General features: G+C 33.2%; 1 protein-coding gene across 1 annotated transcript; it reads right to left on the reverse strand.

Annotated features, from left to right (window-relative positions):
* Positions 1 to 983: 983 nt before the first annotated feature.
* On the reverse strand, positions 984 to 18,609 carry LOC134261327 (potassium channel subfamily K member 18-like). Its single transcript, XM_062743765.1, has 2 exons — positions 17,712 to 18,609; positions 984 to 4,383 (listed from the first exon to the last, which is right to left on the reverse strand). Exons 1-2 carry the CDS (start codon positions 18,247 to 18,249, stop codon positions 3,062 to 3,064), a joined length of 1,860 nt encoding a protein of 619 aa, XP_062599749.1. The 5' UTR covers positions 18,250 to 18,609; the 3' UTR covers positions 984 to 3,061.
* Between the last annotated feature and the right edge of the window lie 622 nt (positions 18,610 to 19,231).

Genomic DNA, 19,231 nt, shown 5'->3' on the forward strand with positions numbered 1-19,231 from the left:
GATATGAACAATGATCGTTGTATAAAAGGACACTGTGGAAAGGGTATAAATTACTTAACCTTAAAATATCAGGTTGTCGTTCATTTTCTCCACATGTATTCTGGGATGTCTATACATTTATAAATTCTCTTTTGTTTTCCTTTGGTGGATTTTATATCAATATGTAATCTTTGCTCGTAAAAGGGCTTTCATTGAAAGAAAATTTCGGGGAAATAAACTTGAAAGGAAATAATCGTAAAAGTTATTTAAACTCCAGTTATTCCGGATAAAGATGGAGGAGTTGCTTATCTTTGAACACAACGATCACTTCGTTGAGAATTCAAGTAAAGTAGGAAATGAAACAGTCAGATTGGTTCGGGGACTACCTTTAAAATTTATGGATAAGTGTACTTTTCTTTAATTCAACGAACTGGATCGGAGTTTGTATGTTGTTCAATTTCCCTCTCGAGAATTTTTCACTCATATGCTGACGTTACCACTTGTCGATGGAGAGCTGCAAAACCTCGCAACTCTAGAGCAATACTGGAAGTAAAACCAACACTATTTCTACAAAGCACTAGATACCGATTTCTAGTTTTATTCTCCATCTTCCTCCATATGGTTAGAATAGGTCCTCAGTACCCCCCTGCTTGTCGTAAAAGGCGACTAAATGGGGCCATGAGTTGGATGAGACCGTATAAATAAAGTTGAGTGTTCACAGCAGGTGTGGCACGATAAAGATCCCTCCCTGCTCAAAGGTATATCCGACTACATGTGTATGTGTATAAGTTGTAATTCAATATGAAAGGGCAGTTGATAGAATATTCTTCAGCATCCATATTAAACTTTTTTTTAAATTTATTTTTAAGAGAACTTGTAAGTTTTTTTCCTTGTTCATGAATTGTCAGTCATCCTAGAGCATTGTGTATGTTTTATAAACCACAAAATTATATTTAAAAAATTATTTAAGTTGTATTAGCAATAAAAAAAGAAACAAGACAAAGTATATTTGTAAAATTAGAAAAACATTTATTAACTGGAATGGTGGAGATGATAAACAGATAACAATCATTCATGAAAATAACAATGGTATTCAATCACACAATCACTACAACGCACACACTCGCCCTCACAAGCATACTGTCAAAAATGTAACAATACGGGGATACGATTGCCAGTAGAAGGAAATCGGTCACCAAAACAATCTTTTTTTTTTTTCAGTAGGGTGATCATCCTTTGTAATGGTGAGTTTTTATTCTCTCTCCGCAATTACCACTTCTGTTCCACCGCCTTCACACAAACAACTTTCTTTCGACACTTAACTTGTTTAACAAGATCATTTATGTATTTCTAAACGTGGCTTATACTAAAACGAATAAATAACAATATGGCTAAAAACAATCAGCATTTCCTAAACATAAAAAAATTGAGCGGTTTATTCTTAATTTGATAAACATATTCTACAGTTTCAATAGCAGACAAAAACAAAACCATTTAAAACAAAATAAAAAGAATACCAAAGTAATAAAATGTTGCTATGGAGTTTGAGGTGGTTTCTTTTGTGATGATATCAACATCAATTTTGTACATACACAAATGGAAAAAGACTGTATAAACAAGTATATCTAACATATTTGACTTTCAAATCTCACATTTACTATCAAGTCCCTTATTGTGAAAAAAAACCTTTTACAAGTGTAGAGGAAAAACACATCAGTTGACATGTAACAAGGCAATCAGTTCAATTTGTATTCCTATCAAGTTAAACTAAAATCTTGAAGTTTTATGTTGACAGTATGGAAAATTAAAATGATTTAATACACTACAAAAACCATGATACAAGAATAATGGGTAGATTGTATATCATTCTCGTAAAAACTAAATGGTCTGCTAGAAATTTTGGGGTTGCATATATGCATTTATGTCATGATATTACTTTCGTTCGCACAAGTCGTAAGAGCGAGTTAGGTTTCAAATATTGCTAGTTAAAGATTGCCCTAATCAGAGCAACTAACAACATTCCTGAAGATTCTAAAACTACGTGTAAATATTTACAGGTGTTCCTTTTTCCAAAAGGCAGAAGATGGAATTCGATCTAATTGACGCGTCAGTCGAGTTAAAAAAGAGAGTTATGGTTCCCTGGGTCCTTAAGATACAGCAATGATATCTAAATTTAACTTAAGAAGAGAAATAGCACAGCTTAATTAGCAAAACGAAATATGAGTCATAAAGTTTTCTGGGTGGGAATTTTGGATATAGTTCCCAGAAATTCGCAATTTAAAATAGAATAATTTATACAATTATGTATCTCTAATTGAGATTTTAAAAAAAGGTTTAATATGAATATGTAGGTATACATTTGTATTATGGAAGAGAATACTCTACATACTGGTTAAAAAATGTTAATATGATATGAATGATGGTGTTAAGGATTCAATCTCTCTCCTGATGTAAGTTTGGAGGGTAATGTGAACACACACAATCATGCTTGTTTGATATATACAAAAGTTGCATTGTCAAGTTCAGGGACACGTGAATAGAAATGGAAATGTTCTTGAAGTAGGAAACAATTGTATCATCGTTTTATCTTCTGTACACACTGAAACACAAAGTGAACTTGCTATGTACCCTGATGCTCCCATGTTTCATGTATGTTTCCAGGAAGCATGAATGATAAAATGATATAAATACATGTCTGATACAGCTATTTCTGACATACTGTTTTATTCCTGAACAAGCATTTGCTTCGTGTCTGGTTGTTTCACAACCTTGGAGTTCCCAACACTTTGGCAAGTCAACATTTCATGAATTTGTAATCTTATACAGTCATTTTGTTACATCATGTTTTCTTGGAATTATTTCTGTTAACTTTTTCCATGCTCTCATCCTCGACCAAACAGCGCTATGAGAAAGATCATCTCATCGTTGAAGTTCTTAAGACTTCATGATTTGTCCATTTGATCCATTTAACAAATTTTAGATCGGTATTCCTGAATTCTCAATTAGAAATGTGGTTCATTGTCTTTGCTCAATAGGACGCCTTGCTTATCTTAAGATGAACTTTAAAAACGTTCTACTCATCTCATAACTCTGTCACAGGCCCAGAAGGGTTATATTGCTTTGGAGATCCATTTAAAACGATTTTGTCTTTATCATGTCTATGTGTGACTCTCTGGAGAGTTAAAGTTCTGTCCACAGACACTTCTCTCTCAACATTCTCCTCGGAAGGAGGTTTCCCATTCGAATCTAAAGAATTTTTCTTCCTCGATGACTTCATTCTTGAAAGTTCATTTTGCACGTTTAACACGATGTCTTTTCTCACTTCTTTTGCCTTGTCTTTGGCAATATTGTGTACTTCCGTGGCCTTTTCTCGTGCCTTTGTTCTCATTTCCGTAGCCTTCGTCCTGGCTCGGACTTTTGCTTTACCCCATTGTTCTCCAGCAATTTTCATGTGTTTTCTACCAACAATACTCATTTTATCTCTAGCTTTGTCCATCTGTACTTTAGCTTTATCTATTGTCACATTTAAATAGTCAACACCGACATTTATACACATGGATACAAGCGCCAATCCGAGAAAAAGGTAGATTGAAGACACCAAGAAATACTCTGGTTGACCAGGTACAATGTCGCCAAAACCTATGGTACTTATTGAAATGAATACGTAATAAAAGGAATCGATGAAATTCCACTGTTCTAAAATCATGTAGAAGCAGGTCCCTAAGAAGATATATATTAACATTATAACAGAGGCGATAGGAAGGGGCAGGTTAAAATTCTCGTCAATTTCAAAATCATTCATATCGTGTGACTCCTTTGACGTCACAGAGTCCCCGCATGCGCTCTCCGTTTCCTCTGTTTCTGGAACCATCAGTGTAACATGTTGGATGTTGTTTCCGTGGAGAGTGCTTTCAGTTTCTTCTGTTTCGGGTACCACCAATGTAATTTGTTGAATGCCATTTCCATGAAGTGTCACCTGCTCAAGTGACGATTCCGCCATTATCTGCGCAGCTTCCTCTAAAACTGCCAGCGGAAGTTCTGTTGAACCTATGACATCAGTACCTGCCTCAATATCAATGGTTTCGGAAGTTTCGTTGTTTTCTTTGTCTACAGGGGACTCCCGACGACCTCGAAGTCGCCTAACAGATCTTACAGATGCCTTCCGTAGAGCTGTTTTCCCGCGTTGAAACCCGCTCTTCATATATGTACTTCCCGTCTGGCGTACTTTTATGCAATATCCAGTGTAATAGTATCTTCTTACAAATTTCCACAGAAACTTTAAACCCACGGTTAACTTTTTGCCGACTTCTGCTAACACCATTAAAGCTAAAGGTATCCCAATTGTCGCATAAAAGATTGTCATAACTTTTCCGAAGTCTGTGTTTGGTGTGATGTGACCATAACCTGCAATGAAAGACAAACATCATTAACATTTTTGATTTTTTTTTTATGATATGTTATAACAGTATATGTATAACAGGGGAGCAGAGATATTTTTTCATGAGACTCCAGCTTTTGTAATCTATCGATATTCTTCCAGAATGGTACAATACACTGGGGGAGAGGGTGTTCGACAATTAAACATAAAGAGAATAACAATAAATACTACTATGATAGAGAAAAAAAAATATAATCCAGACAAGAGCAGACACCTATAGGTGAAATTAAAGATTTGGCAGACATTCTAAAACCCAAACCACGACCAATACGTCTGGACCAACCAGTTGTATCCTCGGATAATGGTAGTTGTTTTTGGCAAAAGTCGCATTAACTACCTCATACCAATACTTATACTTTATTTATATAGAATTAACAGGAATGTTTTATTTTTTTTGAAAAGACAGTAGGCGTGTGTAATTTTTAATGGATATATATTGGATAATTCTTTTACAGTTCTAATCCAAATTGGAAATGACATGATATTAAATAACACGGTATCACCGATATCAATATTATCTAAAACGTTAGAACGCCAACCATTACTGTATATTGCAATGTTAAATTTACTAGGTGGAGATAATTAAATGCGATATTTACAAGCATTATGTTGCACATTTTGCATTTATGTTAACCTTGTAAATTCAAAATTTACAACATGATGTAGGTGAAGTGAGCAAAATTCAGAAAATCAACTCTGTGCTCTTTATTCAAGTATCCTTTAATTCTTGCAAAAAAGATGTCCATTCCAGGAATGTATATGATTAAGAAATTAATAAGATGGTGCCTCTTTTACCCTAGAACCAGTTGCTAAGCTAATCAATAAATTATTGTCATTCGTGTTTACATAGTTTTTCCTCGTTTCTAGGCGCCGTTGTGTAGAAGAATGCTGTTCTACGTTTTTGCTGTTTTCGTGTCTAGTAAATCTGCATGTTTTATAACAGTCTGGATAAGATTTGCTTCACTTTCTTTGAATCTTAATTTTATTGCGAACAGATAGCTTGCTTTCAACATAAAATCTTCTCTGAGATTAGTTTCCAAATTGCAGAGTTAAACACCATCTGACGTATTTTTTTCTATTGAAGAAAGAAGATGCAAAGCATTATCGTTTCCAAAAATCTTCTACCTCGTTTACTAAATGCACAGCAAATTAGTTCTACAAGTGAACGAATTAAAACTGAAAATGAAAAGGATGAGTAAAAGATTTGTCTATTTTCATCAATTTAGACAATCTCCTCAAAGATGTTATGCACAAGTCTACATTTACAGAAGCAACAACTATGCAAATATTATTACCATTCAAGCACCCTTAAAAGTTGAGAACATTTTTTAAACAATGGCTATGATAAAAATATATCATATCGTATCGCAAAATCAACCAAAATCTAGAGAGATACTGGGCGATTTCGAGGAGTCATAATTAGTATGATTATGGCGTCACAGAGATGGTTATGACTGCCTTTGTTCTGGGATCACTTACATGGCTCCAACTCGTCTAATAATATAACGCACAGGACATGGAAAGGTCAACTAATGCCGCGGTATGGTAACGTTATCAGTATAACGAACCGTTAACGATATTAATATCATACAGCAGAAAACGCCCTAGTGTCAGCAAGAACATAATGTTATTCCATGTTGTGCATGTAAAATGTACCTAACAGATTTACGTCCCTCCAAAAAAAAATTTCAATTAGCAAACATTTGACAAAAACTGATATTTCGAAATTTTATGTTTAATTATATTATTTCTTGGAAGTCAATTGATCGCTAAGTTTGCTTGCAAATGGAATGTTTTCCTATTAGAAGCAAAATGCAATTTAATCTAACTTCTTTTATGTGACATTAATCTTTTTAGCTGAAATAGTTTTTGTTCCTCTTCCATTCCGAAATGATCGGATTTTTCTTTTCTACTCTAGTTCGAAGTATTTTAATTTCCTAAAGTTTTAATGGCGAACTGGAAATAATTTGGCAAAGGAAAGGTCATACTTGCCATTAACATTTAATTGGATTCGGAGAGGAATCAATTGCAGCAACTTATAAGGGCTAATTGCTAACATTCAATGGCCATGCATTCTGTCGAGTATATGAAATAAAAACTTTCACATACACAGAAAATACATTACATTTGCAGAATTTTCAAAAAAGCTTAAATATACGCGTGCACTTTAATTTAAGCTTTGTCAAATACATTTTTGTATAGTGGTTTGATTAATTATCTATGAATGATTCGTAATTCCGAAGGTAGAAATATATAAGCCTCTACCTTTTGGTAAATTTTTCGATATATTTTAAATAAATCGTGCTCCAAATGTAATAACTAGGACCTTTTGTTAAACTTCTTTAAATTGTCCCTTTTCTGTACAAAAAAAATTGACAATATCTACAAATCTGATGCTCGGCTACAAATACCACTCACTGTATACACGCTATAGTTTCGATTAAAAATCAGATATTATATTCACATACGTTAATCAAAAGCAATTGCCATTTATCTCAAAACATTAATCGGTCATAAACTTCCAAATTTCTCGGACAAAAACGCGTCAATCGGACAATGGGTCCCTGAACTGGGACCCTGGTTTCCTGTGTGTTTAACCAAAATTAGCAACAAATTCAAAATAACGGATGAAAATTAAATTGTAGGACTTTTAATAATTTGGTTAAACAGGGGCAATGGGTCTTCTTTAACTTTGATGTGACAAGGATTACATTGTTTTCATTTTCGTTTTTTATGGTTTGTGTTCATTTGATTTACCCAAGGGATTTTGCCCTTCCTTAAGTTTCACTACATCATTTTTTTTCATTATAATTGTAAAAAAAAAAGTTTTAACCCATCTTATTTACTGTCTCAAAACATGTTTCTAATCTTGTACCAAGGTTAACCAACTAGTGAAATCTTCATAGTTCACGCGAGACATACACGTGCTGGTGTTTATTTGTCTGTCGGTGATGCTTAGGCAATAGATAAGTTAATCCTATTCAAGGTTATCAAAATTTTTTTAATCTTGAACCAAATATTTTCCCAGTTTTTTTAACTTATTGGTATTTTCGAAGACAAGAAAAAATTATCTGCAATTAACATGGAAATATAATGAGTAAATATAAAATGTCTCATTTCACAGAAATAAATTAAACGGTCAATTGATTTGGAGCAAATGATTACAATCAGCCTTGCGGCAGCATTCCGATAAAGATGTTATTATTATTAGAGATTTTTGTAATGTTAAATAAACGTTCAATTTATCTATTATTTTCTAGGATCACAACCTAGTAAACTATATAAATATAAAACATAATGGAATCTTCTGCAACCGCTACCGAGGGGAATTCTTAAAAAACAAGAGACCCACGGGCCTTATAGGTCACCTGTGTATTGTGTAACAACTTTCAAACAATCAAATTTGGTTCGTATTTTAAACCAGAGATCATGAAATTCACAATTTTGTAAGAGGCACCATTGCTTATCTTAATCATAAACTTAGCATGCTTAATCTATTTACTTAATACCCAGAGGTAGATCAGAGTAACAAAGAGAAAATGCACTTCCACTTTATCAGTGCACCTCATCCCAAAGGAACCACTGATCCTGGGGCCACATATTTCAAAATTTTGCAAATTTTATCATAAAACGGTTGATTAATACCAAAGAGCAGATTTTAAAGCATTAATTAATTTATATTCAGACTATGTAACCCCCTCCCCCCGACCTAGGGGGGGGCATAAAAAAAATCCAAAAACAACTTTGGAAGAGGCAATCTTGCTAATCATAACTATGTGCTTAGTTAGTTTATTTAATACCCAGGAGCAGAGAAGATTTTCAAAAAATTAATGCATTTTCATTATATAATCAATAGAGCCCCGCCCTAACACCAGAACCCCTGGCCCTGGGGTCGTAAAATTCACAACTTTGGAAGAGGCACTCTTGCTAATCATAAATATGTGCTTAGTCTGTTTATTTAATACCCAGGAGCAGAGAACAAGATTTTCAAATAATTAATGCATTTTCACTATATAATCAATAGAGCTCCGCCCTAACACCAGAACCTCTGACCCTGGGGCCATAGAATTCACAAATTTGGAAGAGGCATTTTTGCTCATCATAACTATGTACTTAGTTGGTTTATTTTATACCCAGAAGCAGAGAAGAAAATTTTCAAAGAATAAATGCATTTTCACTATATAATCAATAGAGCCCCGCCCAAACACCAGAACCCCTGACCCTTGGGCCATAAAATTCACAATTCTGGAAAAGGCATTCTTGCTCATCATAACTATATACTTAGTTAGTTAACTCAATACCCAGGAGCAGAGAAGGAGATTTTCAAAGAAATAATGCATTTTCACTATATAATCTATATAGCCCCGCACTAGCACTAGCACTAGAACCCCTGAACCTAGGGCCATGAATTTCATAATTTTGGTAGAGGACTCAATGGTCATTACATTCACGCAAACAGTTTGACTGCTTGATGTCCAGGAGTAAAGAAGATTTTTAAAGATTGCAATAATTTTTGTGGTTTTGGCCCCACCCCACAGGCCCCAGGGGGGCAGGGACCATAAAATTCAGAATTTATGTTTCCCTTCACCCATAGATGCTGTATACCAAATTTGGTTGAAATTGGTTCAGTGGTTTCAGAGAAGAAGCTGAAAATGTTCAAATGTTAACACAAGACGCACGACACAAGACGACGGACGTAAACGGATAGCAATAGGTCACCTGAGTTGACCTAAAAAGATCGGTTGTTTGATAGAAAACTTCTGAGATGAAACTAACTTTATAAAATTGAAAATCTAGAAGAAATTTAAATGTCCTTATATTTATTGGCAATAATTTATATCAACGTATAAATTATCGCAAGATTTTCAAAACAAAATAAACATAAAACATGTAAAATGATTAAAACGTTGTTTACCAGTATCATGGTAATTTAATGTAATTCAAAAATCTCAGAAACAAAAAAGACGGGAAAACTATTGCAAGGTGTTTATACTTAGCATATCGAATGTGTCATTTTGGATAGGCAAGATATTTTATTGAACTGTTTACTGAAAGATATACAGCACACGTACAACATTTAACGGATAACATATATATATTGACCAGTAATGTCCGCCCACTTAGAAATGTCAGATCCTTTCCCCTCTGCGTTTATCAAAAACCCAGGAATAAGCAGAAAAATAGCAATTGGGGAACTTAGAAGCTCGTCTGATGATAAAAGCAGATCCTCCAATAGGGAGGCATGACATGATAATGAGGATTTGGACCGAACCCCCCGATGTTTTACTGGGTATTTTGAGTCTCTATCTATTTATAGAAACTCTTTTTCCCGCTTATCATAGGTCAACTGCCTTCTTGATTTGCAATGCTACTGATAAAAAGAATAGAATTAATGCATTTAAGAAGTCAAATACAAAAACTTTAATTTTTTTGAAAATCATCGCGATTTGTATCTTTAAGAATCCACCTTTCTGAATGTCTATCAACAATTTCTTTTGTTCTACGAAACAAAAAAGTTTTGAAAGTTTCTTTTTTGGAAAATTCAGTTTGAAGTTGTTCTTTATGAACTCTTGAACGTATTATTATAAACCAGGTAGCCTTGAAAGCATTTCCTAAAAAATGAATACATTTGAAATGAGTTTTCGGGCAAAAACAAGTGGTGCTTTGCTCTCTCTCTTTTTTGGAAGCGCTCGTTATCTTCAAATTATATCTATAAAGTATATTGCCAATGATCTCTGTGTCTACTGACGTCATAATAGATGTTGCAGGTTTTATACATGTAGTTACACTTCCAAATAACATTCGTATTAGATACAAGTTCTACACTTTAGAAGGTGGATAGCTAAACACGGGTTTTTTTATGATAAATTTCCACTATCATTTAGCGATCTTGAAAAATATAGAACTTGCACAGGTCCCAATAAAAGAATGCTAACGGTGAGAGCAAACAGTAGGAATCTATTTGATTTTGTTTAATAATTATCTTGCAGCCTTTTGATGGGGAATAAATTCTCCCAAATCAAACAACGTTATGGACGAGATCCAAATCCTCCTCTAAAAACGCCACCGCGCATCTCCTGGGATAATCTCGTTAGAGGGTCTTATCTTAATTATCGTCTCTCTTACATTAATTTGTTTCACACTTTCTTGCGCAATAATCATCCCCTGTGCCAAACGATTATCGCATTTAATCGATCGATGTTGTCCGAAAACCACAAGATCCTCGAAATAACTTGAAAGAACAATGTTGCGGTTGCGGAACATAATTATGGTTTATTGTGTATCGCATATACCACATATGATACATCATATATACATGTTGCAAAGTCTGTACAAGATAGGTCTCTTCTGGTGGAAAACCGAAAGAGGTCACTGTTGCGAAAAGGTTAAAATGCGGTAAAACGTAATTTAAGAGACAGCGAAAATGTGAGCTGCAATCTTACATTGTAGTTTATCACCGGTATATCAACACTTTAAATACTTAAATAACTATTTCTTCACTCTTAAAAAAGTTTTACTTAGTAGTCATTTTTTACTTGAAATAACAAAGATAAGTAATAGATAGTTACTAAGCATTTACTTAAAATTTAAAATCAATTACTGAAATATATGTCAATTACTAGATTCAAATGTTTTACTTGATTTTTCTATTTTAAAGAATTGTTTTACTTACACACTAAAAAGTTTTACTTAGTAATTTATATTTACTTAAATTTGTGTATATAAGTAATAACATTAATTGGTCTTTACTTGCATTTTACCACTATTTACTATATAATTAATATTTTAATGCCCCCGTAAACGAAGTTTCGGGGGTATATAGTTTTTGTCGTGTCCGTCTGTCTGTCTAGCTGTCTGTCTAGCTGTCTCTCTGTTTGTCTGTTTATCCGCAGAAACTTTAACCTTGCCCATAACTTTTGATTTCGCGGAGCTATGACTTTCATATTTCACACGTGTATTCCTTGTGACAAGACCTTTCTTTGAGTATCACCAAATTTGACCTTGACCTTGAAGTTTGACTCACTTATACACAAAAAATCCAAACTTATTCTTTACCCAAATCTTTTGAACAGTAAATACCAGGACATGTATACTTCACATATATATTTTTTTGTTGAAAGAACTTTCATTGAATACCAACAACTATGAAATTTTGACCTTGACCTTGGAGATTTCCATCCTTGTGAAAAAGACTTTAACCTTGGCCATAACGTTTGAACGGTAAGGAATAGTGCTTTCATACTTACATATATGTAATCATTTTGAGAAGACCATTCATAGGATACCAAGAACTTTGACCCTTTGACCTTGACTTTTGAGTTTGACCCACTTTTAAAAAGCAAACCTTTACTGTAACTTTAAAAGGATTAGGTTTAGTGCATTCATACTTTACATAGTTCATCCTTGTCACAAGACCTTTCTTTAGGTACCACCAAATATGTCCCTTTGTTCTTGACCTTGGCGTTTGACCTACATTTCAAAATTGGTAACCTTGACCATAACTTCTGAAGGGTTGAGGCAAGTGTTTCCATAATTCACATATGTATTTTTTTTATAACAAGACCTTTCATTAGATACCAATAACCTTGACCTTTTGACCTTGGAGAAATCAAGAAATCCCAATAATTTAAATTTGTATGAAAGAAAAGTTTAACCTTTGAAATGTGGCCATACAGGGGCATAGGTGTTTCACAAACACATCTTGTTTGAATTGTATTTAATTGATTTACTTAAAACAAAAATTTATTTACTAAATCAAGGAGAATTCAGATCAGTAATTACTGAAATATGGTAGTCTAATCACTAATTGTCTGTGAGGAGGAGTTATCTTTCTTCTAAATATTCCTTCATGTGAAAAAAAAGTCACACTAATAAAAATGCGATATTAAGTACTTGAAATGTTTAACCATTTTTTAAAAAATACAACTTATTCAATTTTTAAGACTTTCGAAGTTGGAATCAAATGTTTTAATGTTATATATAATAAAACAATTACAAAGAAATTGGCAAAAGAAATAAAAATGTTTGCATCATAAGTAGATTTCTTCTATTAAACTATTCAGACAAGGGAACTCTATAAAGAAACTGTGATTCAGAAGTACCTTGTAGTGTTTCTAGTAAATAAAGATTTTAGTAGATATGATAAGTATTTCATTTACTTAGTATTCTTTTGAGTAATAATATTCTAGATTTTAAGTAATTTCAGAATTACATTTACTTAGTAATGTGTGTTAGAAAGCATATTATCTCTAAATTAAGTAATAATAATTTAACAAAAATGAGTAGTTCATTTACTAACTTTAAGTAATACAATTCCTATAATTTAAGTAATTCTATTGATACTTAGTAAATCATTTTATAAGTAAATGAATTCATCCTTATTACTAACTATGTTTACAATTACTAACCATGATAGTCATTTACTTGCTATTCCGACTAAATGGATTACTAATAATTACTATAATCTAATATCTTATTTTAAAAACAGCAAGTAAAACTTTTTTTAGAGTGTTAGGAATGCTTTGTACATGTATACGGATCTAAAATACCATCCAGAGAATTTAATCTGAAAACTCTAAACTTACATATAATTGCTGTAAAAGACCCAGTTTTCTATATCAAAAGAATCTAAGAATTCTCGGATGATGTGCACTTCTGACTCAATTTTAATTCTTCTGAAAAGGAAATTAAAGTAATGTGGTGTAACAAAATGTTCCTTTTCAAAATTTACAATTACTTAGACATAAAATTAAATCCTCTTTATACAACTTCTATGTCGAGTCATGCTTTATAAAAATCTTTCGAGCCATTTATTCTAGCTCATTGAGGATAATACTTATTCTCACACAACCCACTGATTGAGTTTTATACACGGTAATGAATCATGACCGAATGGTTGAGATACGCTTATCTAACCTTGATCCATAATCATAATTGAAAGAGTGTGGAAAGGTCTTTTTAAACAGCATCTTGAGCTGATACTGTTAAAAGGAGATAAGAAGAATGATTAGATTTAATATCAATACAAATCAAAGTAATAAATATTTTGCACTAACGTCTACAGTCAGAATGGTCGCACTCTATCTCAAAGCACTACAATTTGTCCTTTTAAAAAATGCAACTATAATTGCAAACTTCTTTAAATCAATATTGCCCAAGCTGCGATTTTTAATTGTAGCTCTCAAGTATAGGCAGAAGTTTATAGAAAAGATAAAGTACAGAATATTATATTCAGTTTCTTCGGAAAATTGTGTGAGTTGGATTTTCTAAAAGTCTAAGATCTTTGAAACCAAGTATCATTCAGATTGCATTTTCTTAATTCAGTTTGTCATTTGCAATTTCTTATAACCATGATAACACAATTATCAATTCAAAATGTAGTTTGGAAATTATCTCTCGGTTGAAATCTTACATTAATGAATGCACAACGATATAAAATTAAAAAAAGAATTTGTATTTGATTAATTGTATGTTGTTTAACATTCCTTTCGAGAATTTTCACTCATCTGGAGAAGTACGACACCACTTGCCGGTGGAGAGCTGCAAATTTTGTCGTATGCTCGGCATTGAGGGCCATTGAGCAGTGAGGGATCTTTTCGTACGAGCACCTAATGCGACATGGTTTATATATGGTCTGATTACTGGGAAGAATTTGTGTATGAATAGTTAGGTATAAATCCTACTTTTATCATTGTATGATTTATCTTTTTACATGTATTACGTACCCACACTGTTGACCACAGATGATACCATTCTCTTGTGTTATATCTTACCTCATTATGAAAGTCAATATCTTCGAATTATGATATGTACGAGTATAACGTTTTTTTTATATGAGAAAATTGGAATTTAATTGTAATTAAATAATGAACAGTGTTCTTTTATATGATACAAACATTGGGCTTTTATATCTTAAATGATTTCTACAGAACAACTTTCCAAATCAGAGAACTTCAATTTTGTTTGTGAAAAACATGAGGGAAATCGTGAATAATATCTTTTTTCGAGGAAAACTTATTAAGATTAGATATTTCAATTAATTAAATGCTTCTTTATCTGTCATTGCCGAGTCCTCAATCCTGTAAAGCGTGAAACACCCAATCCTGTATTACATGTTTAACTTACAAAAAAAAGAGTCACTTGTATTACTTGAAATTTACTACTTATATGAATGATTACATTTTTATAGTTTTCAAATTACTACATCATCATTCATTTGCTCAAATCAATGGTGGTTTAATGTGATGCTAAAATTTGATAGCGGCAGATTCAAATCAAAATTTTATCCTCAACATTTCATCAAAGTCAAGTGTTTGTAAAAAAAAATATTTTTAACATAGAATTTTAAAACAAAACTACAGCATAGTTGATCTCCAAATTAAGTCTTGGGATGGCCGGGACCGATGAGGTAATTTTGAACTCATATCCCCAAAACAATATAATTTTTTTTGGTCATCCAAGGTTTCGAAACCTAGCTAATACTGAAGTGTTCATGTTTTTGTTTGAACGTAATAACATTTCAAGTAGGTGATTAAGTGAATACATTGACTCAGATCTTTTTTTAAAAGTATCTAAACAAAGTATTTCATTCATCAACCAACAATCCCACGACCAAAACAATTTACAACAGGTAAATATGTGGATATTCACAACTAACGCACTATCAATATTTTAAACGTTCTTATGCAACGCCCTTAAGAATGGTCTTCCCTTAATGAATCTTAAATATATACTAATTTTTCAAACTCAATGGCCCGCGTGGCGCAGTAGATAGAGCGTCTGCTCTGGAGTCGCGAAGTAAGGAGTTGATCCTTGGAAACCGCTCATTCGGATGAGACCTTAAACCAAACCGAGGTCCCATAGGTGTGGGACTCACTGTGGAAACCGCAAAATTTGCACCTCTCCACCGCAAGTAGTGGAGTCTCCATATGATTGAAAAATTTTTGAGAGAGACGTTAAACATGTTAAACAATACACAATCAATCAATCAACTTTACTCAATGAAAAATACTATTTGAAATCCTATGGTTTTTCAAATTCGTTTGTGGGTATATATATAGATGAAACCATCTAGAACCTATAAATATAATTTTCTGAAGAAGTGTTCATTTCAAAAACCATAACATTAATTCTTTTATAATGCATAAAATGAAGTTAATGGTTTCTTTACCATCAATGAAATTTATCCAAACTTTTTTCTCATTTTCTAATCGCAAGCAGAAGCCAGAAGGCGTGGTAGAGCATGATGAAACCTCTTTAAAAATATTTTGGAAATATATGTTTTCTGTGTAAATTCAAGAAATGGGTTAATCAGCCACAGTTTCTGGCAATATGTAATATTGCATTAGCTCCTTTATATAAGATATGCTTAGAAATAATCAGTTTGGCGGCCAAAGACTCTTTCAGAACAAAATGCCTTCAAATAATGAAAAAAAAACTTTTGAACTCCAATTTTGTAATTGGTCTTGATTTAAAAAGAGGATTGTAGGTAAATTATAGAATTGGCATCGGTTCTGAATCGTGGACCTCTTATTCCACAATTTTTTTCTTTGCCTAATAAACCATCCTCCAGTAATTTAAGTTCTTCAAATTATCAAGCACGTTTGTGAAAAAAAAATTAAATTGGGTAAAATTTGAGAAGGAACCAGTCAATGGTGGCAAAGTGGGCGAAAGTGATCTGAACCCCCTCTTATTGATAACAAAGTTCTGTACTCTGCGTGAATATTGAAGGAAAACGTAATATTATTTAAGTTTTTGAAGGGATTTTTTTAACCTAAGTTTCACCATGGAAAATTTTCTAAATTTTATGGAAATGATGAAAGATTCGAATATCAATCTGTAAATTAACCTTCGAGGAAAACTTCAAAAACAGGTGTAATGCATACTGAGATTTGAACTTTTATGAAAGCTAACAATAATAAACTTACTCTGTATGCATTAAGGTCAGACGAGACGTTCCTCAAAATCTGTTTTGTATATCTTCGTAATGTATGAAAAATATTCAAAATTTTCATAAAATTCTGATTTCTAAACCAGTTTCTAGACGTTTTTAAAAAAATCCAAACACTTAAACATTTGAAATTGGAAAATTATTTTTCCTCCCCTAAGGATTATATAAGAAAAACTACCCCTGATATCTTGCAGAAATGCCTGGTAAGGTACCTCAATTTTTAGTGAGTAAACATGTTTCAGTAGCAACACTTCAATGACAAACTCTTAGAAAAAATTATCTATTATTAAGGAACGTCTCGTCTGTCCTTAAATTAGTTTCTTGAAAGCAAACAAGAAAAGGATTTGAAAACAAGCAGATTTCAGGATAAGATTTTTAGTTAGCAGCAAATTTGTCTGCATTATTTTTTTTTCCTCAAAAGTGCATTGTGCTCTGGGAATATCTTAGAATAAAATTGCAGGAAGCGAACACAGAGTTATGGATCTGCATCCATAGTATTCACTTCAAAGATATTTTTTTATTCATGTGTATTGGGGATTTCCGCCAATTTTTATCGTAAATGTAAGCGTTTTGTCTGGCTTGTTTCGAACATGTATGCAAGTTTTCTGAAAGGTTTATGGCAGGTACAAAAAATGACCAAGCTACTTTACAAAGAGATGTAGAACATTTCCAGCGCCTGTTGCTTGATGTCAGTTTATGGTTTCTTTTTTTGCCGTAGTAAGAGTAGGTTCTTTAGCTCAATATCTGGGATGATGGCTGATGAAAGGTGAAAAGGGTCGTACTTCTCCCCCACAATTACACTCAGAGTCCCCATGACGCTTAACGTTATAAGATTCAGAGAATGCTAAACACGCGTCTCTGGGAAATTGATTGTGACAAATGATTGCATCTCCATGTGACTTTAATAGCGACATGTGCATTTGTGCACTATTGCAGATAAACAGCTACAGGTAACATCAAATTCCTTTTCTGTATATTGTTTCCTTCTTATCTGCGTTTTAACCGACATTGTTTCAATTTTTTTGTACATTAGGTTTTTTTGTAATATAGATACTTTACAAAAAAGGGGTTAACGTTTGGGGGTCAGCTGAACTTGATTTATACCAGAAATTGTTAAAAATGCATGAACTTACATAAAAAGTAAAAGTACATGTTTTATATCATGCGGCACTTTTCAAGGTTGATACACGCATTCACTTTGTAATATTTCATCAATTTCTTTTCTAAGATTAATTCTAGAGGGAATTTTTCAATGAAAGAAAAAAAGATTTTAAGTTCAAATGCAATAAGATGTTTGATTATAGATATTGTGCGAAATTCATATCTGGATTTGGACAAACTTACCTATTGTAGTGTAAATTGTAGCACAGAAAAACAAAGATCCCCACATACTCCAAAGTGGTTTTTCGGTGGTATCATAGGGTGTGTTCCTGATCAAATTTTCATAATTCTCCAAATATTCTCGGGACTTTTGAATCCATTCAGTTTCATTTAGCATTTCATTACTTAATTTAAACAGTTGTTTTGCCGTGAGTTCCCGGAAGTTCACAACTTTATCTCTCTGGTCCAGCTCTTCCTGATATTCTATCCAGTGAAACATAATCATTCCTATAATTGAATAAAGCACAAGTAAAACCGAAAGTCCCAACAGAGACTTGGATACTGCATAAATCTTCTTAAAGAAGTCTTTGATTTTGTTGATGATGATTTGCAATTTTGAGTCCGCTTCCATTTCCTGCTCCTTTGGTCTCCCTTCTTCCTCCGGAATACTATCCTCCGTCTCGGACGACATTTTACAATGTCCCTCTTTATTCTTGTCTTGAACAGAACTTATTGTAACCTCTGGAACCGTCAAAAGACAGCCACCTTGATTCCAGACCATGCATGCACCGAGTCAGTTTTTTCTACTATTATCAAACTCTAGCTTTCGTTTTTATCTCGTTAATTCAGGCTTGCTGGTGACTTGCTACCTCTTGCTCTCACTATATCTATTTTTATACCCTCGCGAGTAAGTATTTCTAACCACAGCACAATGTTGCTGATTCCTTCTATCCGTCAATGAAGACTAAGTATCCAATAGTGCAAATATAAGTTTTAAGAGAAGTCCTCAATATAACTAATACAAGTCTAAAATCCAGTGAAGTGGTGATAAAACCTAGCGTTTTGTTTCAAGCATAGGGTCACGAGTGATGCTGCATCTTTCCCTGCAAAGTGAATATTAGAAACATATGTTGCTGTTGTATAATGCCAAGATCCCCCCTCTCTCGCTCTCTGTCATTGGTGAGTGCTTATATTTATATGTTTCCAGTGAAGCGATTTCGTCACAGTGTACGGAATGGTCCGAGTTTTACAGTCCGATTAGTAATTCCTGCTCACGTTTCCTTTATCTCAAGCGAGATTTACGAACTTTTTAAAATACTACGCACAGATATCGAGCTGAAACTTTACATTGTTGAACCTGTGTGTCGAGCATATACATGTAAATATTTACATCGTTAATTTGTAACGATGACCACTGTGGATACTCATTTAACAGGAATGGATGATGGAATTAGGGTAATGATTTTGTCCACGTTCGCAGTCGAGACTAACAAAAATAGGGATCTATCATTTTTTTAACCCGTCGTTAACCAATTTTTAGGGTTCACCGAGGAGCATGTGTTTACTATTCTCCCAGACTGACAACAAGAACGTTCATGACTAGTGCAAGCTGAGAGTCATGTTGGTATATTTAATAAAACATGCTACGTGATTGCGTTTGAAAATGTTGATATTCATATACATTGAAATATATCTCACGGTTTTCTTAGAATCAAGCTATATTAAATAAAATGTTAGAAGCGCAAATATGTACTGTATAGTAT

The sequence above is a fragment of the Saccostrea cucullata genome, unplaced genomic scaffold, assembly GCF_032062105.1.
Source record: "Saccostrea cucullata isolate Sc308-1 unplaced genomic scaffold, CSIRO_AGI_Scuc_v1 ctg12204, whole genome shotgun sequence".
In the NCBI taxonomy this organism is placed as follows: Eukaryota; Metazoa; Mollusca; class Bivalvia; order Ostreida; family Ostreidae; genus Saccostrea; species Saccostrea cuccullata.